Raw genomic sequence first — 22,669 nt, 5'->3', positions numbered from 1 at the left:
GGCCAGGGCCGTTCCTACCATTAGGCCAGTTAAGGCGGTCGCCTTGGGCGGCAAACGTAGAAGGGCGCAAAAAAAGGTGAAAAAAAAAACCGGAATGGAGAAAGAAAAGGAAGGGAAGGAAAAATGAGGGTGGATAAAAAGAAATAATGGGAAGAAAAATAAAAAGGGGGCGAAAAGAATAACAGGGCGGAAAAAAAACGTGAGGTGGGGGCACGTGCCCCTTGGCGCCATCCTTATAGGCAGTGTTGGAGGACTCGGGACTCGGACTCGGACTCGAGGCCGGACTCGAGTCCTTTTTTCAAGGACTCGGACTCGGACTCGGAAGCTAAGGACTTGGACTCGGACTCGGACTCGGACCCCAAGGACTCGGGGACTCGGCTTCGAGTCCTCTTCGAGTCCGGCAAAATAGGGTCTTTTTAGGTCTTTTATTTTCGTTCATTGTAAACTTCTTCTTATGCTTGATCAATGATCACATCACATGATAAATAAAAGTACAACCAAAAAGCAAGATTGCTTTCAGTTATATCTTTAATTGGTTAAATGGATTTTAATCATATTAATCGTTTGTTTTGTACGGAAAGTCCAATCGGACATTGTAACAGCATGACTGCTTGGTTAGGCGCAAGTCTATAGAATATACATGAATAATAATTTGTGGGCAAAATAGGGGCTTGATGAACTGAAATTTCAACATTTTTGTGGAGGTCTGTGAACTAAAATTGGGCCATATTATAGGCTTTATAGCTAACAAATTCAAAATGTTTCCAAATTTGAGCTAAAGAGCTACAATTTCCAGAGTGTTAGGCTCAATGAACTGGAGCATGATGCAAACTGTTGGTCTCAAGGAACTGTCAGAGAGCATGAAAAATGGACCCTTGACCGCCGCACATAGCCTACCCGTACTACCTTTACATGTGAGTGATCCCCCCCCCCCCATTCTAGGAATAATACTGCATAGGCTTCTAACAGCCAGATCCAACACCCTTTCGTTTGGCACCTGAAGTTTGGTAGTGACATCATATTTTGATTGTCATATTGCATCTTTTGCCTAAAACACAAGCCTAATAAGTTGGGGTGGGGGGAGTCTGTAATTATACTCTGTTATGAGCATTGGGGGAAGGTAAGATTAGGGGCAAGATTTTGTGGCCGATCGAAAGGGAGGATGAAAGCAATTTTTGGCAAGCTGAGAGGGGGGAACAAGCAATTTTGACACATGGGGCACTTTTCAAATAAAACGCTCTAAAATTGCTTAGAAAACAGTACGGAAACGCTTACATATTATGCAAATTTGCCTGCTCGCTGCACTCGCAACATATATCCAAGGTTTGTAAATTGGGATCCTCAAATATAGCATGTGCAAAGCTAAAGGGGGTGCAAATTTTTTTGGCAGGCCGGGAGTGGGGGGGAAAGCGATTTTTGGCAGGCCGAGAGGGGATATAGTAGTGTCCAGAATGGAAGTCCCGTTCTTGGTTTGAGTACAAGAAGTTTTGAAGGTGTTTTTTTTTATAGATTTCAGGACGCTGAATAAAATGAGAGAGGTCTGACCCATCGAAAAATGTGGGGAAATCTCGCTAGAGGGCGTTTTTCAAAATGGCCGCCAAAATCATAAGCATCTCTTGCAATTTCACACCTCCCCGGGCTCCGCATAATTATTGCACAGCCCCAAAACTATACTAGGCATGCAAGGTGGGACTAACAAATTATGTATTTACAAGAAAATAATATAGAACTAAAATTCTGGTTAAATATAGGCCTACGTTGATAAAGTATTGGTCAAAACCCCAGGGCTTGAATTTGATACATAAGGACTCGGACTCGGACTCGGACTCGAACATTGAGGACTCGGACTCGGACTCGGACTCGGACATCAGAAATTGGCAAGGACTCGGACTCGGACTTGGACTCGGACACCAAGGACTCGGACTCGGACTCGGATGACGAGGACTCGACTACAACACTGCTTATAGGGGCGCCGAATTGACCAATTCAGGATCGATTCTGCGCCCCTTCAAGTGATGAAAGTCCAGATTTTTGCTCGCTTCGCGCAAAAATCATTTGAAATATCAATTTTAGACCGATATTTAATTTCATTATAACCAAAATTAGTGGTTTGCACATTTTTGCTCGCTCCGCGCGCCAAAAAATGGGGGGGGCGTCATTATAAATCCTAGCCCTCAGGGAGTTTTCAAGGGGGTAACCCAGTGGCGGCGCCACGGGGGGGCATGGGGGCAAATGCCCCCAGTCAGAACTCTTGCCCCCTGTTGCCCCCCAGAAAAAACCCAAAATTACGAAAATTTCCACTTTTTACGGTAATTGTGCGCAAACTTTGTTGATTTTGCCCCCCCATGAAATTCACTGTGCCCCCCTAATGCCCCCCCGAAAGAAATTTCCTGGCGCCGCCACTGGGGTAACCCCCTTAACACTTTTTTGGTATGCTTTGGTGGGGCGGCAGGGAGAGGCTTTGCCTAGGGCGGCAAAATCCCTAGGAACGGCCCTGGTTACGGCTGCTTGCATTTTCAGGATAACAGTCCCCAATAGAAATTGACCGTTAGCCGTCATTCTCCGCTATTACCCGGTTAACAATTTCACTGGAAAAATTCCGGATTCTCAATAGAAACACAATGTTATCAAACCTCTACTGTGATTGGCAGAGCAGGTATCTCTTTGATATCTTATAATCAATGCCCAGCCATTCAGCAATTGGCTAATAACTGACCTTGATAGGCTTGAATGATTTCGTGCCATTCTGAGCAGTGCTGTACTTGGCCACTGGCAATTAAGCGCACTGTGGCGATGGACCAATTTTGACTCACACTTGCAGGAAAACCAAATAAGTTATGTTGCTGTAATTTGCAGGATAGTTACAAAAACATAATTGGCATTAACATCCCCAATTTTTACAGAAAAATTATGAAAAATAAAAGAATGAGCTCAATTTAGAAATCTCTGTGCAAGCAGGGCGCAGTTGAGCTCCCTGCATGTCTATTTGAGTGTTCTAATCAAGTTGATGGTTCATTTGTCATTCCTACTTTAACTAAGACAAAGTCATATCACATAGGCCCTAATCATGCCAATTTATTAAAACATAATAGAACCCAGTTCAGGTAGAGGTCAAGTACTGAAGCATAACAACTGATAACTAAAATAATGCACTGTACATGTATCAATTTCAAGGCTTTTCAAGCACTCTGCATGACTGCACAGCAATATATTGCCATGATTACCCAGTCCTGTAGTATTGTAGTAAATTCTAAATGTTCTAAATGGCGTATTCAGCCAGCCTTCCAAGCTGTGGCAAACAAAAACTTGCACCATTGCCCTTTTAAAAACCCTGATTACTCTTTTTACCGTCTTTCTGTGAGGAATGTTTATACATCTGGATAAAACACAATAAGAGAAATTAAGCTTGTTATTACCCAGTCCATTCTGTTTGAAAACAGTACCAGTTCAACCAGAGGTTGTCAAAGGAATTCCAGCAGGAAACGCACCTGGGGAAACGCAATGGCACAGGTAAGTGTATATAGTCCAACAATTACCATCCGATTAGAATTAGCCTCATCCATACCTTCCAAATGGATATTATATTACTAGGCCTACTCCGACCTCGCCTAAAATATCCGAACGATATCATTTACTCATATATACAGACGGCAAAAGATTGTATTGTTTACCCCTGTATATCTTATATGTCATATATAATACATGTAATAAGAACCAGCAGCCATTAGCTGCATCTTTTAGCTTGGATTTGAGACCTCATTCGTTGAAATCGTTCAAGAAAAAAAGACACGATGATCCAAAAACCCAAGGAAGATGCAAGTTCATAAGTTGCTCGATCCATTGCATCCCTATTGATTTGTTCATGCACTAACAGTGGCGTAGTTAGGGGGTAGGGGGCACGTGCCCTGGGCGCCGTCTTAGGGGGTCGCCGAATTGACCAATTCAGCATCGATTCTGCGCCTCCTCCAAGCGGTGAAAGTCAATATCCCGGGCTTCGCGCACATTTCATCACATATAGTGATTTGAAAGATCAATTACATACCTGCCAACATTGAAAACCTAGAAAACAGAGTCCATGGCGAACGTAGGGCACGAAGCGCCCGTAGTATCGCCTCTGACGGCGGGTGTACAGGGGCCTGCTTAAGGGCCCCTGGTGGGGTCCAGGGGCAAAGCCCTGGTGGGGGTCGAGGGGGCGAAGCTAGAGGGAATTTCTACCCTTATAAGCCCCTTCACAGAAGGCACATTTTATAGAAAAACAACAAGGTGAAAATGAAGCCCTAGGCTTTTATACACTTTGAGGAGGGATTTACACAAACACTATTTGTAATATAACACCAAGTGTTAATTTATGAACATTAGTGTTAGAACCATTAACATTAGTGTTAGAACCATTAACATGAATTATGTGTTTATTAAGTGTTGCTCTAATAAACACAATATGGTGTTTAAATAAAAACACTTAGCAAGAAGGTAACATGGAAAGGTTGAAATTGGGCATGGGCCAAACATAACACATTTCCCTATTTTGATAATAATAATCTCAAAATGTTTGTCTTGATACAATAATTCAGAAAAAGAATAGTTTTCACTATGTACGATATTTCATCACCTAGGTAACGCGAGAAAATATGTCAACACCAATTTGACTCCATGTGCAGTAACTTCTTTGCTGTCTTACCATGGTAACGAGACATCGTAGGCAGTTCTTTTCTGAATAATAACAATGTTAAAAACTGTTTAATATGTACAACATCCAAAATTTTAAATTTTGAATTATACTACTTTTCTGTCTTTGACCCCTGTGGAGCCCAAATTCCAACCGTTGACCTTTTCGTTAATAACTCCAGACTGATTGGTCGTAGGTATGTCAAACTATCGTAGTGTGCGCCGGCATCCACTACTCAAAATATTGGACCTGCCTGTCGTCTATCACACGGTAGAGGATAGGCAAAATAAAAATTCCTATCGTTTATTCTCTAAATAGACCACTCCCACTGACTAAGAATTTGGAATAAGTTTTGCCCCTGTGTAAACGTTGACCCCGAATTTCTCGGAATGCTCAAGGGTGCCCACCTCAGGAGTCATTTGAGTCCGAACTCAAATTTAAAACTTTGATGTTAAACTGGGCCACATTAATGTGACACTTTTAAAATTTGCAATTTGCAAACTTTCTTAGTATGGTCAATGACTGAAAAATATAAGCATTTAAAATAAATTCCAGTTTAGCATTCTAGGCTCAAGCAATTATCAAATTACCAATCGCAATAGAGGTTATCCTCTTTACTCATGCATGACTTCTAACAAAAGGTGCTAGTTCCCGTAGTATTCCTCATTCAAACCAACTCAATGTATGACCTCGGAGTTACCTGCATGACTTTGGCGGGATATTTTGAAACAGTCATGGTTGCACATGCAGGTACTTCTTTTGAAAGTCCTAAACAAGGTATAGCAGTCGCTGATAGGATATGCAGCTAATAGAGCACGGATAATAACCTCTATTGGTAAGCATATAAATGGAATAAATTACCTTCACTTGAATGCAATTCTTTATGTTGCATACCACCACACACGCAACTTTGAAGCTCTATTGAGCGACATCAGTCCTCTGTTTCGTCCCCATAGATAATTATATGACCAACTTTTCGTGATTTGATGTTATAATTTTTGCTAGCCAGTGAAATAATTAGAATGTAACATTTGCATATAAAATTGAACTGTAAATGCGTTTCAACTTTGTTTTCGTAATTCGCTGTAGAAGTGATAATCGGATTAACTACCATAGCAATTGGGCAAAACAATTTTTGAATATATCACGCTGCACTACAAGCAGGTTGCACTCATCACCTGTGTATGTCTGCAATCATAGATTGAATACAATACTCCTCTTTTCAAAGATACTAATCTTACAGGTGCGAGTGATCAGCATGATATGGTTCAATGCAGAGATACCGTGTGAACGTACTAGTGAAGTGCGATATATTCAAAAATTGTTTTACCATATTGCTATGGTAGTTAGAGATTATTACATCACTTCTACCGCGAATTCTACATGTGTTGTGATCCTTTCCACAGTGTTTCTAGATTGTCCATTGTATTCCTTTTATTTAGCTCGTTTGTCCAGAGACGCTATTTTTACCTGGTTACTGGTTAATTTATTATAGTTTATGATATTTTATCCAAAAGCTAAATGAACAAGAAATGTCAGATGTTCTTTACTGTTTTGTTATATAGGCAAAGGAAGACTACTCCAAAAAGCTGTGCAGTAAGTGTGAGAAAACAGACAACCAAGCCATAGTCTACTGTAAAGACTGTAAGCATTATTTGTGCCAACCCTGTTATGAAGCACACACAGCATGGGAGGTAATGAAGCACCATAGAATAGCCACCACTGAAGACTTGATATCAGGTAAAGCCACTCTCTCTGATGTCAACGAAGCCTATGAGATAATGAGTCAGTGTAATTCAGTGCAAGAGGCGAGTAAAGTCGAGTTGGATAAGGTAGATGAAACATTGGCAAATGTCCAAACCCCGGAATCAACTTGGATATTAGGTCATAATTGGAAACAAATAGGTTTAATCAAAGTACCTTGTCGAAATACACCTTCAGGAATTGCTGTGACATCAGATGGCATGGTTGCAGTGTGTGATTTCACTTATAGAATCCTAGTGTTGTCAAAGTCTGGTGATCTCATGCATACTATTGATGATGGTGCTAGGCTGGGTGGATCAGGTGATGTCAGTATCACATCCACCAATGGCTATGTTATACCAAAAGCCAAACAATGCTGTAGATTTTATGACTGCAACTACAAATTACTTTCTGAATTGAAAACATATGGCGCAAACAATATCCCATCTATTGCTAGAGCAGTAACTGTAGACAAAAATGGGTGCATAATACTAGGTATGGATGATGATGCAATATCAATACACAATGCTGATGGGTCATTCAAATCTAGTTTTGCTATATTGTATACACCATGGAGTGTTGCGGTCACATCCCATGAAGAGATTGTAGTAACAGGTTACATCAATCACACCCTGCAATTATTCAACTATTCAGGCAAATATCTCCTAACCTTTGACCCTTCTCCTGAGGTTAACACCTGGTATCCTACATACTTGTGTTGCAGTAAGAACAATGAGGTTTTTGTTTCAAATTGGGGTGATCCTAAAGCTATCTACAGATATGCAGCTAGTGGTGTGTACATGGGATGTGTTACTACAGATGTCAGTGATCCACGTGGTATTGCACTCTCACATGATGACCAGGAGCTTTATGTAGCAGAGTGGAGTGATAAAGTAGTAAAAATATTTAAAAGACCTTAGATCAACCCGCGCATTCATAGCTTGTGTAAAATATGCGTAATTTCAGACTTTCAATTAAAGCTTTGCTATGCAACTTCCATCAGTTACACCATTTAGGGTATTTTGAGGGTACAGCAGCCTATAATACACGTTCATTTTTTGAGGGCATGGTGGCTCAGTGGATCGACCTTGGACTCATAATCTGAGAGCTTGCTCGGCGTGCGTGGGTTCGAGTCCCCGTCCCGCCACCGTGTTGTGTCCTTGGGCAAGGCGCTTTGCCTCGCTTGCCTCACCCCACCCAGGTGCAATGGGAAGCTGTTAGGGGTAGTCACAGTCGTTGTACTGATGAACCCTCGCCATTTGTAGGCTGCAAGCGTGGTTCGATTATTCTAATGACGGCGGAATAAATGTAAAGCGCTATATAAATATCTACATTTATTATTATTATTTATTGATCAATATTAAAGACCCTAGATACAAGAATGAATACAAAATTTACGATTGTGCACTGTACACAAACATTATAAGTACACAATGGAGGGCGAGGTGGCCTAGTGGTCCAAGGCGCTGGACCATTAAAGAGAGTTGAGCGAGGGGTCCGTGGTTCGAAACCTCACTTGGTATTTGCTATAGAAATGATGATGTAACAGGATTAACAACCATAGCAATAGCTTTAAACAATTTTTGAATATATTGCCCTGGACTACAAGCAGGTGCGAGTGGTCAGCATGATATGAATATTCTATAGAATTACGATCCAGGTCTTTATCTCTGTTCTTTGACATCTATGGTTCAATGCAGAGGTACTGTGTGAACGTACTAGTGCATTGCAATATATTCAAGAATTGTTAAAACCTATTGCTATGGTAGTTAGCTGTAGTTAATCCTGTTACATTATCACTTCTACGGTGAATAGAGTATCAAATGGAGCATTAATTTTCATAGACAGATTTCATCTCCAATCAATGTCAGTGAATATCACAGATATGCATGTAAAAATAAAATGAATGAAAGACAAAGCAATAATAGATTTATATTGTTTATTAGCAAGGTATATGCTTCATAGTATATCATATTCACATGGTAATAAATTTACATCCAATTAATATCTTCTCATTTGTGGAGATTTATTCATGCTTCTGTCAATGTCTGTGTGCATGGGTTATGATTTCAATGTACAAAAGTAGGGTTAGTTGAATTCTCGGTTATGTTATTAGCAGCAACCTGCTCTCTATTGGCAATCTGTTTACTACTCAGCAATCTGCCAGTTTATTAGACATTTTGTCAAACATGCTTTTGGCTCTCTAAATGGGATTATGTCATATAATTGGGTAACTGTAATTCCTTAATTTCCAGATGCATAATTAAGGAAATTTCCCAAAAATATGATTTTTTTTAGATGCTGAAGAGCATGACACAATGGCTATATTATACTTGCCTCTGGTACACAAGGTCACAGGTTCAATCCCACACAGCAAGAACTAGCTGGAGTAGGGGTATCTGGATTTAGTCAATATAATACCAACACTCTCCCATGGTACATTAAGAATGAGGCACACGATCCATGAGACTACCCCATCCTTTGGAGGAGACATTAAGCTGCCAATCCAATGGAGCTCACAGTCAGTTTCAATATGCAGTGGCAAGGATTTTATCGCCTTTTCACTTGATATGCCCAACAACCAACTCCACTTCAGTGAGAGATAATTGAACTGGTTGGGGGATAGACCCTATGCTAAAACGCAGTCCAAAATGAATTCCGCAGATTAATACGTGATCCGAATAGGTGATTCAATTGTCACTTTGAAATATAATTGTAATTACAGCTAATAATAGATCCAAAATGGCTGCCATTTTCAATTATTACTACCATTCAAGTTGGTTTATTGCATGGGGGGGGGGGGGACTTTATATCGAGTGAATATTATAATATTGATCACTGTGCCATATTGGTTTCATTTTACCATGGTTATGTCATATAAATTGTAACAATTATTTGTCAGGTGAAATTGAGATATTTGTTTGCATAACAAGAACCACTATCCCATCCCAGGCATGTTTGTCCTTATTTAAATTTAAAGGAGAATGATGCAATCTCATCCCGTGCTATTTCCACCTTGGTTCCATTACTAAAGTTTGGTGGAGGAAAAGTGGGGATGAGGTTGATAAGTGGATTATATCCATGAAATATATTCTACTTTTTGACCGATGTCAAAATGTAATAAAAAAATTGACATATTATGTTTGACATCTCCACACGCACAAAGACAACATTTTGTCAAATATCAAAATCATTTGGAATCTTGATTTTGCTCTTTGACATTTATATGGTGCTCTTCCATTTGAAATCCATACACCCCCCTATGGAAGACTTGACCTTAATATTTCACACAAGGAGTGTGCATTTCAAACGGGTTACCTGAATGGGTGATTCCATTTGTGTGGGAGGTTAAGGTCATGTCTTCCATAGGGGGGTGTATGGATTTCAAACAGAATTGTTCATTTTCATAGAAATAAGTTTGTCATAAAATGTATATATCTTGTTTTTACAACATTTGTTAATAATTACATAACACATACAGTACATTGAAACAAATTTGACACAATTACCATGACAACAAAATTAATTTCAATGTCAAATGGTGGACAAAACAAAAGCATAATTTCCCTCAGTTCCACATGATTTTTTTCCTCAACTTGAAAATTCTGAACAAAATAACTGTTCAACAGTGGTATACCAGGCAAGTGGGACTAAAGTAACAACTCTTCCAGCTGACCCGCTACCAGCATGACTTTACTGGGAATGCATGTAGAATTTGCAATTTCAATGATAACATGGGCAACACAAATAAAAGCGAAAATTGTGGCCTAAAACTGGACAAAAGACAGAGCCACATCGATGTGGTCAACTTTGAGCCAGGAAGCCCCACTACTTTTCAATCCATAACGCCAAGGGGACTTTTTAGTCCAGTCTGTTCTAGATAATGTCAAGAAAAACTTATTTACTTATGCGAGCCTTGAAGACCCTTGAATTTGTTAAGCCAAAACTGCTGGGTAAACTATCAACTTAGTTCTTCTCTTAACCATTGATTCTTGTGGGTCTTGTGGTTCAGCCCAACTATTGAAAAAATACCAACAAGTAACCATATGGTTATGTTTAACTAATAGTTTCTATATGGGCCATAAAGTCTTAGATCACAAAGATATCACTGTAAAATCGCCTAACGTTTACCATACTATTATAGGATGTGGTGTGACTAACTGTTGTGGTGACCAATTGATTCCATGTACATGTTACGATTACAGTTAAAGAAAACATCTGATTTCACATGATAACAAGTATACATTTGTAACAAGTTCATACATGTGAATATAGGCTATCCAAACTGGTTAATTAAATCAATCAATCAATTGATTAATCACTCAGATGATTAATTGATTAAATCAATCAAGACTTTCAATATTGTTTGACGTTTCATTAATCAAATTTAAGTTGATAAATCAGTAAATTGATCAAGTTTGATCAATCAGGTTTTAGTGCTACAAGCATGTATGAACCAATTTGGATTACAGGAATATAGTTTGTTTTCTTGACAATACCAAGTGTATAAAAGCAAAAATATAATTACAACATAAAATACAAACATTTCCAACTGCCTGTGAAATCATATAACATTGTTGCAAAAAAGTGTTTCAAAAGGAGTACAGTCAGTGCTCCTTTGACAAAAACACAATATATTTGAGGGGAATAGATGATTTAAACAGACAGTAAAATATAAACTGCTGCAAAAACATTTATATAACGTGAGTGTCCGACCGCTTTGTCCAAGTTTCCCTACGTTGAATGTCCGCTAAGTCCAAAGTAAGGTTCGCTATGTCAAATATGGTAATGGGTTTGCTATATTGAATATGCAATGTTTGCTAGATTTAAGGTTAGGTTTAGGGTTGAATTAGACATAGAAAACCTTATTATTTTGTATTTGACATTGTGAACCCTATTTTGTGACATAAGCGAACCTTTGACACACCAAACCTTTGACATAGTGGTATGTAGCTACAATGTATGGTATGCTTAAATATAAAGCCAGATTATAGTTTAATGTGTGTTTTGCAGTATGGTTGCAGCAAATAATGCGGTATATTTTCTGCATTGTGTTATTCCAGTTGAAATCCATTCACCTCCTATGGAAGATATGACCTTAACCTTCCACACAGCAAGTGTGTGAATTTCAAATGGGGTAACCTAAATGGGTGACTCCATTTGAGATCTACACCCCCTGTGTGGGAACTTAAGTTCATGACTTCCACAGGGGGTATATGGGTATCAACTGGAATAGCCCATTGCTTTCTGCAGTGATAAACGCCAAGAACAATGAAGCCCAAAACAATGAGCAGAAAGCCACAGCCAAGATGTGAAAGTTTTTCCGGAAAACCAAGCAATCAAAAACTGTTGCGACGGCAAAAACACAAACAAAACCCATCTTCCAAATGTTTGCTTTTGCAACTTAGGAACAATGAAGTGACCAGTATTTATTAAGTATTTTCAAACTTCTGTCCCTTCATGTCCCTATTCACCCCTCTTTACAGTACTTCTGGAACAATAACCATAACGTGTAGAGTATTTATTTAGTTGAGGTCAAGAATGCTTTCAAACTTTTCTTGTCCCTATTTGCACCCCATCCCTATTCACTCTGCTTTACGGTACTTTTGGACACTCTTCCATTCCGATAGCTTCTGATGACATCATTTTGTGCATATTGCAAATACTATCTCGCTGTTTGTGCATGTGTAGTTGCATAATTTGCAGCTCATGTACACAGTTGATAATCATGCATTACCAATAAATGTCGATGGGGTGATAATCAATAATCAGTTGCTTCCATTACTATCACTACAAGTTTTTGTACAAAAGGTAGAAATTCATTCTTCCAATACTGATTAAAACATGATGAAAAGCTTGTCAGAAATCATTGGACATTGGAGTGTACAAAGATGTGTATGGTATTCCAAAGTTATTCGGTTTTTGTTCTAACTTTGTACATTTATGCTCGCAATTAATGTCCAATAAAATATGATTTGCAAATTGGGTGCAAAGGAATCAACATCTTGCAACAGTACAAAATAAAACAAAACATGATTTCAATAGGAAAACTATAAAACACTTCTGTTAAGCATAAACAGACTTAATGAGTAAATAAACTTCAACAATTAACTCTCAGATAAATTGGGAAATGATAACGTTTTTGTATAGGTTTTGGATAAATTCTATATATCTATAAAAAAAATAATAGGTTTAGATAAATTTTTGTACAGATTGGTGTTATGTAATCAGGAATGTACACATGATATACAAATAATATGCAAAAAATTAAAAATAAGAATGTAAATTATGTAATAATACTTTTAGGGTTGCCATTTTGTTTTCAGGGTGCCAGGAGACAATGGACAAAACACTAGTTAACCAATAATCAGTTTGCTGAATGAGGGTGCAATGAAGATGTCACTAGCTATAATAAGATGACAGTGTTTGATACCAAGCTACAAGAAATGCTAGAAATCCAATACATGTACCTTGGGTTCTGAATGTGAAAAAAAATTGCTCCTTAAAGCCAGATACCCAGGCACTCCTGGGCTGATACACACACATATGTGACTCCTCGCCACAACTGAGCCCGGATGTCGCCAATCATCATTTTTGAGATATTCAACCAAAATATTCTGCTTGAAATTAGCTTTAAAATGATGTATATCATGTCTAATAGACATTGTCTATAGTACTTGACATTTAAGTAGTGAAAAATCAATAAAACAGTCAATAAATCCTTTATTTATTTATTTATTTATTTCTTTCCTATTGTTTATTGTTAAGTTCGATGGAGCATATCTCAATAGTGGCACTGGCGACATCCGGGCTCAGTTGTGGCGAGGAGTCACATATTAGCTTGGGAAGGGACATAGGTAGCTGAGGAGGGGAGACGGATATATGTATCCATGATCAGTTTATTTCAATTTTGAGCCTCTTATATACCACTACCATGTGTTTTTTTTTCTTTTTACACGTATATAAGGCCAAATAAAAAAATAAACATGTTTCACATCCCCTCCCGCTTCCTTTTTTGAGGTTTCTTCAATTACATTTTTATTTTGTGAAATCTAAAAATATGTCTAGGACGTAGACATGCTTTCTATAGCCTTGCTGATTATCAAGAAACACTTTTGGGAGGTTTTGTGATAATTAGAGGGGCCTATCTCTCAGTACAACAAATAAAAAGAGGCCTCCTCCTTTTTCCAGGCATTATTGTGTGCGCCTATTTAAAACAGCTCTAATTATAAGTATTTATACTGATTTTGGGATAAAAAATAAAAAGCCCCCTCTTCCTCCTTTTTTTTCAAAAACCTGGACGTGAAACATGTTTTTTATTTTGCTTGGCCTAAAGACAGAATTGTTAATTCTTCCTTTAATTCCTCATAGCTCTTTTTACCTTTTAATGCAATAAGGTTAGAAGTGCACAGTAATAACAAAGCACTTATGACCTTGTGAGTCGGTAGGTCACTGAATCCTTTTTGAAGTAAATTTCTGGTTAATTTAAATGAACTTATAGAAAATATACAAATAATTCCAATTATACAAGTGTGGGGTATTTCACAATTATGGAGGAGTAATGTATCTAAAGAAACAATGATGGGATTCAATTTATTGTAATAATATAGGTATCTACAGGTGATATCAGGTCTAACCTCAGATGAGTGTGGATTTCTGTAGTATATTGGTACATCAGATCCAGCATATGCCTGACAGTGAACCACATATGTAAGACAATGATTGTCCATTCAGATATGTTGCCCAAATACTACAATGATTGTGATACATAACAGGGTAAAATATAGCATTATCTCACATAAAGCAATCTCAAATCTGCTTTAGCCATTTTTCACATTTTGTGGCTTAACAATGCAATTATTTTTTCAAAAATGATACATGAATCAGAGTAAATTTTGAAAGGTATTTGAATCTTGTTCTTGCAGTTCTCTATACCTTGTTCCCATGAAGTTGTAGTAAAGCAACCCCCCCTCAAAAAAAGACAAATTCATAAATTTTCTCCCCATAATAAGGCCTGTTGAACTGAGATAGCACTTTCACTTCCAACCCTCCCAATAAGTTTCATGTGTTATATATCTACTTCCAACAGGCTACTCCACATTTTATAAGAAACACAAGAAACCTTTGGATGAATGATGGTCCCCACAGTTATAATGATTATTAAAGCCAGTACATTCTTGCATAAAGTTAATCACAAGTTTCAGTGAACAGGCAGAAGTGCTACACTACATAGATGTGCACCCCCCCCCATTGAGCCAGTATCAGCTTGTGAGTGCAGTCCACTTGATAACATATGTGACCATCCAGCACAACTGAGCCCTGAAGTCGCCAATCATCATTTTTGAGATATTCAACCAAAATATTCTGCTTGAAATTAGCTTTAAAATGATGTATATTATGTCTATAGTACTTGACATTTAAGTAGTGAAAAATCAATAAAACAGTCAACAAATCCTTTGTTTCCTATTGTTTATTGTTAAGTTCAATGGAGCATATCTCAATAGTGGCACTGGCGACATCCGGGCTCAGTTGTGGTGGATGGTCACATATTGTAACAATACATGGTAGGGTTGCATGAGTTAAGCTATTTAAGAAGTCAACAACAAATAGTCCAACTATGATTACTATGGAGGTCAAACTCTAATAAAAACGTGCCACAAATAAACACATTATATTAAGGTATGGTCAAAAGAATGGTGAATGTTGCAAGCTGCAACATAATACACTCAAAACACTATTAAATTCTGCTCACAAATAACCAAAAAGTAGGCCAATTTCATGGATGTCAAACAATTTATAGTCTTAAATTTGCCCAATTTGATGTCTCCTATAATACCTTTTGAGGACACTTATAAATAGTCGAAAGAAAGTTGCGATTACCGCTAGTAGTGGCAACTATGACTTGTGCAACCCTAAATTTTCCTGGTGACATCACCTATATAGTGCATCCACTGTGCCTCGTAACTGAAACTTGTAAGTTACAAAGCAGTGCATACTTAAAGCATAAACTTTCAATGCATATTAGCAATTAAAATGGCTGTGTCAGTCAAACATTACGGTTACTCCACATAGATGTATATTCTCTAATACATACAATTTAGTTTCATAGTTACATCGATGAAAAAAATAACAATATACTATGGAAAAATATTATGCATTCAAAAAATTAATATGCATTTTTTTATGTTTTGGTTTTGGAAAAAAAAATTAGATAATTTGTTGAAAGATTCCATGTAGTTATAGGACAGATGCTGCGCTATGTTTATTCTAGCCGGATGTTACGATTCAGCATTTTCAGCATGTGGATCTATAGGTGGTGGTGCGTTGGATACGGAGCTTGATGGACCTTGCGTCAGGTAACCAGCAACACCAGGACCTGAAAAAAGTATGGAAAATAGAAATCGGTTTTTGTATTTAGATTCTATTGGTATTGGTTTAATTTTTTTAATTAAATGTCAAACACAACACAGCATTAACAGCATGAATTTGGTTTCATATAGAAACTGCTGACAAGCACCAACACAGCAATTGATAAAAGCACTCAAATGTGAGGGTTGGTACAATTTGTGACCCTACTTTTCATACCCCACCTGACCCGACTTATTTTTAAAGTTTTGTTAGATATTCGCAGTTTATTCCGTTGGTAATCAAATATTATGCAAATACCATACACATTTCCTTAATATTATTGATAAAAAATGATAAAGAACAGCGTTTTCAAGCATTTTCTCATCTCAAATTTCAAAGCCTCGTTCAGCATATTTAGATACAAAATTGTGATTAGTATTGAGCCCTGTGCAATTCTAATCGCCTGGACTAAGGGATTATTCAGAAATACTTTGGGGGGGCAAAATGGAGGGGTCAAAAAAGTTTTAGTCTCTAAAAAAAGGGTAGTCAAAAAGTTTTATGTCTTCAAAAAGGGGAGTCAAAAAAGTTTTTGCTCCTGATAGGGGGCGGGGGTCAAAAAAGTTTTAACAAGAAAATGCCAAAAGAACAAGAACATACAACATTTTTGAGCGCTACTCACACACATTTTCCAATAGGCTAGTATAAAGTCTTTTTGGAAGCTCGAAGACTTTACATTCATCCAGTCTCTATAAGAAAAGAGTATATGTATATATTCCACTGATAATAGCGCGTCAAAATGATGCAACCGACATTTTTTTCGTCTTTCCCCCGAAATTTATATTTTTCCACTGACCAAGAAAAATTACGCCCCTGATAAACAAGTCTTTAGACTAAAAATCTTGAGTATGTGCCCAGATGTTTCTCTCAATTTCCCTTTCTTGTGTTATTGGTTCTAAGAATGAAACATGAAAAAATTAGAATGCATACAATGAAATTAAACTTCATACAAGTCACCCTATAAAACTTGCATGTTTCAATGTAGGAAATAGGCCTAAAGGCCTATAAATTAAAATAATGTATAACCATTAAAACTTAGTGTATACTTGTTATAATGTAAATTGGGATTGAGTTCGTTACTGCACAAATCATAAGTTGTTTTTTAAATTCTTGGAAAGGGTTGAAAGGTTTTGTATGTCCAAAGATGGGGGATCAAAAAAGTTTCAGGTTCTCTGGAAAACTGTGCACGTACGTAAAGCCTGTGCGTTGATACTCAAACTGACTGTTGAGGTAAGCACGTATAGAAGGAAGGAAGGAAGGAAGGAAGGGGGGGTCAAACCTTTTTGACTCCAATTTCCAAGTGCTCAGCCCCCCCAATGTTCTGAACACTCCCTAAACCTGTGGTTATAAAGTTTGCTCAAGCCAATCAATAAGTGTTTGCTTATATCAAAATGCATTGACCAATTACCAGGCAGGAGAACAAAGTCAATAACTATGCCTTGATATGCTAACTTGATTGAACTTGCTTGGAGCATGCAACTGAGCGGTACATTGAAGTCAATACTCAATTAATCTCAAATGTTGGTAGCAGTGAAAGGGCTGAATAACATGCAATGACAATATTGACGTTTATAATGTCACCATGCGTAGATCTGAATGTGACACAGATTTATGCTTCCTCATGAAAAGGTAACTTATGTACGACTGGTTTGGAGATTACGGCTGCGCACGAGGAAGGGCGATGTTTATAAATAATAACTTCTAAATCATAATTTTTCACCAATTACACTGATTTAGCCTTTTTAATTCGGTAGACTTCATTTACACTTTATTTAGTATCTAAAATGATTTATCATAACAATAAAAATTTGGGTCAAGTGGGGTATGAAAAGTCGGGTATGAGAAGTAGGGTCACAAATTGTACCAACCCCAAATGTGACATGATCTGCTCCATGGGGGCCAAAAGAGGCATTATTGAAAATTGAATTACTACAATTATTATCATCATTATTATCCTCCTAGCAAGCTTTGTGATGTGCATTTTCTTATGTAGTTTATTGTTTTTACGCCATATTTCAAATTTGCCGCCTTTGAAACCTGGATATAAATCATGTTAAGCACTGAATCTTTAAAGAATGGGTTGCAGGTGTTGATGAATGTCATTTTCAACTCCTTGACACCAATCAATATTATAATGCCTTTCTTTTATTTCAATCCTTGTATGTGGACCATAATAGTTGAACTTTATGCTAGCTAAACCCCAACTCTACTCGCAAATCCACTACTCATTGGCAACACTGTAGAAACTATACTGATCACATGTATGTAGGGGACTTGAATACCTGTCCCTCACATACAAACACAAACTCTGGACACTTACCAGTGAGATAGCCTGCAATGTTGGTATCAGCCAGGAACAGGTCATGTTTTTGATCTTTGTAAGCTGACCATACAGTGGACTTTTCTAGCAGCTGTGTTACCTGTACGAGAGAAGAGTCAAATTATATAAGTCCCAAATAGGCCAGGCCACATAATGTGTGAAATGATACTGAAAAGCATATGCCCAATTCAAGTGCATGTCCTTCCCCAATTAAAGTGTAAAATGTCAAAAATCCCATTGAATATTGACGAAAAATGGTTGATGTAATCTTAATCATTCTCGGTTCCCCTCAATCCCAATCACTACTCCAATTGAGTGACACATTACACTTCTGAAAGTCTTAAATTAATTCCTTCCTCACAGTCAGCAAGTTACCGTTCAGAACTTATCTGAACGAAAAATAATGGGTTAATTAAGGAAAATGGCCATATGGCTGTGAAGTTGCGTACTCATGTATTGTTTTTACTTTAACAGCCAGGGGTGTGTAAATTCAAAATCCGCTGGGTGCCAAGGCGGCACCCTTGAGCAAATTGAGTTATTAAGGTCAGAGGACATACAAAAGATTAAATAAAAATTTCAAATGCTTCAATATCACAACTTGTGCATCTGTGAAAAAAAACTTATCTTATATCTTCCACAGTGGTTTGGCAGATTTGCAGCAAGATGAATATGTTAGTTAACAATAGAACATTATATTGTAAATTTAAGTTTTGTATTTACCCTTTCTCCATGTTGTAAACACATCTGCATGGCCTTGAGTGATTTGACTATCTGTGCCTTTGTAGATGCAGGGTTTTCCAATCCTGTCAGACCATCTTCTAATAACTTGAGTAGATATGGTACTAGATCACTGTCCAAAGCCTAAAATACGATAAAATAAGAGGTGGAAATAGCAACTATAAATCTCAGTAGATCTCCACAAACCTTGCAAATTAACAGGAAGGGGCTTTGAGGTGATATATTCACCGGTCAATGAAGTGATCTGCTTTTCTATGTAATATTAACCCAGCAAGCCTTTGTGATTGTGGGTTAAAGTATGGTAAGTGAAATTTCTTTCAGTTTGCGAACAAAAGGTCATGTGCACCGGCACACAATGACTGATGACATAATTGTCCACCAACTGTTCAACAACGAGATTTCTTCCGTTGTTGTTGTGTTTACATTTTTTGTTTGTTTGTAATAGAAAAGAAATGAATTATCTGAAGGAAGAAAACATGATTTCTGTGTGGAATCGCTGCCACAAAAGATCCTGTCTCCTAGCAAACACAAAACGTTTTAGATGTTATTCGTAAAAGGTTAGAAAAGGTTGCCAGAAAACGTTTTTAAACATTTACTTTTTTAAACGTTTTTAGACATTTTAAAATGTTGGGTTATATAAAGGTATAAAACATTTTCATAACATTCAAAAACATTTTATGATAACTTACTACAAATATTCTGACATAATGTTATTTTAGTGTTTACAAAATATTTGGCAAAATTGTTTGCAAAAATCTTTTACAATACCATTTTTAAAACATTTTACAAATATTTGTGTATTTTTGTTATGTTTTCATACAAAACGTTTCAAAACGTTTTCATGACCTTTATATAACCCGATATTAAATGTTATTAAAATGTTTTTACCAAAACCAAAAACCCAAAATATAACCTGTATAAAACATTTTAAAAACTTTTTTTGTTTTGCTGTCTGGGTACTCACTCACCTGCTCAACAAGCTCTGGGTAATCTTTCTGGAACATTTTATGAAGTGTCTCACATGCTACTGCTATCATGTCTTGTCTAGCCTTCATTCCAGCAATTAATGGTCCAATTGTCTCTAGATTGGCCATGCTACGTATACAACCCTGAAAAAATGGTACAAATTTAGTTACAGTATTGCTGGCCTAAAGTTGATACTGGCCGGTCCAGCCGGCAAATAGCTCAAGATTATGCTATAGTAGTCTACCTAAACTAGACTTGATCCAGGTCACAGCTTTAAGGGGAGAGCGTGGCGCAATGGTTAGGGTACTTGCCTTAGTGCATGAGGTCCCGGGTTCGATTCCCGGCGGTGGCGATTTGTTGGGATATTGACTTGGAAAAAAAGTCTGAAATTAATTGGCAACTTCTGTAGATTAAATTCAGACTTCCGCTCTCCCCATGGTTCATTTAGAATTGGGTAAATGAATCCTGAAAGTACTCCATCCTTCGGAGGGGACGTTAAGCCGTCGGTCCTGTGTACAGAGAGCCATACCTGTACATGTATCTCACAGCCAGTTTCGAAAAGAGTAGGGTGTTAACCCCTGACTGTTCCCAACCTGTCCCGGTGTTCAAATGGACCCCAATGGAAATAAGCTTCAATAGAGGCTTTCTTGGGTTATCCAGGGTTGTCAAAAACCCGAACAAAAAAAAAAAAAAAAAAAAAAAAAATGATAATGGACACCACAAACTGATCCTTTATGTCAGCTCTATGTAATCAAAATCACAGTTATCACATACAATGGACCATTTCATCATCATCAAAATTTTAATCCAGGACCCATTTATAGAAATTACACGGACTACACTAATAAGTGTGCTTATAGCACTTGCACGGACCACACCAGAAATAAGTGTCTGTATATTAGTTCGGGGCACTCGTAATTCACTGACATCTCTGATTTCAAAGACGGGTCAGTGATATCACATACGTCAAGCTTTGTTGACAGCTGGGCACTCAATGCAGTTTCGAAAAGAGTAGGGTGCTCATCAGAACGAAGCTGAGTGTATTAGAACAAGCCTTCCTGTTTAGCATATATCTACCTGTGCAAAAATTATATCTATCTGTGCAAATTCTGACAAAATGTTCCAGAACACACTTAGATTGCAATGGCCAAAATCAAATGATTTGAAGTAAAGAAAACAAGAAGAGTACCAGAGCCTGCGCTCTAATTCATGAATTGGATAGTAAAATTAAAAGGCACTCAACTTGGGCTAGCTACAACCCTGATAAGGCCTAATCACAAAATTATTCCCACTGTGCTGACACGTTCACCAAAATTAGTAATATTGTTTGCGATTGGATTTTGAAACTAGGGAGTATGTGATTTATGAGACGTCTCTGAAATATGATACTGTTATGCGACATGAAGCTTCAAGAGTATTTGATATCAGAGACGTCCGTGAATTATGAGTGCCCCCGAAATGATATCATAATTATAATTATGTATATTTTTGTGTTTTATCTTTGGTTTGACCTAAATAAAGTGAAATGACATTAAAAGTGAAATATTACTTGATATTATCACTGCACTGCTTACCTCACTTTGTACAAGACTACCGACTACCAAAATGGAAGCCCTTGGAATGGCATCATTCTTAGCTCGCATACTCTTCATGATTGTTGGCAGATGGCCTAGTTGTGGTACTTGTTCTGCTAGAGCTGGCTGCGCATTGAAAAGCGCCACCACTGCTGATGTTACTGTTTCAAGCGTATCCCCCTGTATCAGGAAGATGGGGACTATTATTATATACAATTCACATTGGTGTGGAGTAACCTTTATTTTTGCACAGATATTATTATGACTGACTGCACACTATGCATATAAAGAATTCAATAATACTTAATTCCATGACCTATTTCTGACAATGGTTGAAGTCCAATGCTCTTTAACCTTTTGCCAACACTCCAATGTAATATGGAATGTATTATAATAACTTTTATGGTTCTCCTTACTAACATGGCAGATATAGTGCATATCCCCATTGAAACTGGGAAGATATAGCAGTTGCATATTCTTATTGAAATGTGCCCAACTTAGCAAAAAGATAAAAAACATAAAAGATAAAAAATACTTGTTACACAGTCATAAAGTCTTGACAATTTTCAGCCCTCAAATCTGTCTTGCTCCAGTACTTCACACCCTTGGTTTTTAAAATTAGGTCAGTAAAAGGAATGAACTGAGGTTTTTGGATTCAATCTCATGTTGCTATAGATTTTGTTTAACACATTCAATTTTTCACATCTTAGACCTTTCACACTTTGGCCTTTCAGCCACCCAGCTAATCACGCTTCACATTTCAAATGTATATATCTGGCTTTTTAAATTACAAAGCTGGTAAGTTTTAAACAAGCACTTACATTTGGTGATGTTGATGATATAAGGTCTGTGTATTTCTCCAATACCTCCACCATGAATTCACGGGGCTTACGTAGTACCCAACTAGGCTGCGAGATGAAGAGTCGTAAGAAGACGCCCCCTATTACTACTTCACCTGCAACATTGGCATAGACTACGTTGTAGTCCTCAGGCAACTGCAATGTAAACAAATTATATTATTCAAAGCTTATTAGTATAGTATGATTTTTTAATCATTCTCTTCCACTTGGAAATATGAGAATAATATGAACAAAAACATAGTATAGTATTCCATCCACCTCCAAACACCCCCAAGTTTATTTTCCACTTTTTCCACCTTTTTGTGTCCCTTTTACACTCCTTTTTATAAACATTTGAATCTCACATTCTATCTTGCAAATAATGCAATGACTTTTGTAATTAATTGCTGAAATTTTC

At 37.4% G+C, this 22,669-nt stretch overlaps 2 protein-coding genes across 4 annotated transcripts in view; one reads left to right on the top strand and one right to left on the bottom strand.

Annotated features, from left to right (window-relative positions):
* The first annotated feature begins 3,213 nt into the window (after window positions 1-3,213).
* Window positions 3,214-7,653, top strand: LOC140167206 (uncharacterized). The gene is made up of 2 exons (XM_072190558.1): window positions 3,214-3,510; window positions 6,232-7,653. The coding sequence occupies exons 1-2, from the start codon at window positions 3,502-3,504 to the stop codon at window positions 7,327-7,329; spliced, it is 1,107 nt and encodes a 368-aa protein (XP_072046659.1). The 5' UTR covers window positions 3,214-3,501; the 3' UTR covers window positions 7,330-7,653.
* A 5,512-nt stretch (window positions 7,654-13,165) lies between these two features.
* The window catches only part of LOC140168043 (dnaJ homolog subfamily C member 13-like), an 84,746-nt gene continuing 75,242 nt past the window's right edge, over window positions 13,166-22,669 (bottom strand). For all 3 annotated transcript variants that reach the window (XM_072191346.1, XM_072191347.1, XM_072191348.1), the window contains 6 exons: window positions 22,234-22,407; window positions 21,413-21,592; window positions 19,841-19,981; window positions 18,855-18,995; window positions 18,135-18,234; window positions 13,166-15,785 (listed from right to left, as the gene is read on the bottom strand). In XM_072191346.1, coding sequence (XP_072047447.1) covers window positions 15,688-15,785; window positions 18,135-18,234; window positions 18,855-18,995; window positions 19,841-19,981; window positions 21,413-21,592; window positions 22,234-22,407 — 834 coding nt within the window. In that variant the 3' untranslated portion in view covers window positions 13,166-15,687. The remainder of the gene's footprint in view (window positions 15,786-18,134; window positions 18,235-18,854; window positions 18,996-19,840; window positions 19,982-21,412; window positions 21,593-22,233; window positions 22,408-22,669) is intronic.

The sequence above is a fragment of the Amphiura filiformis genome, chromosome 13 (genome assembly GCF_039555335.1).
Source record: "Amphiura filiformis chromosome 13, Afil_fr2py, whole genome shotgun sequence".
Classification (NCBI taxonomy): Eukaryota; Metazoa; Echinodermata; class Ophiuroidea; order Amphilepidida; family Amphiuridae; genus Amphiura; species Amphiura filiformis.
This window is presented reverse-complemented; position numbering and strand designations above follow the sequence as displayed.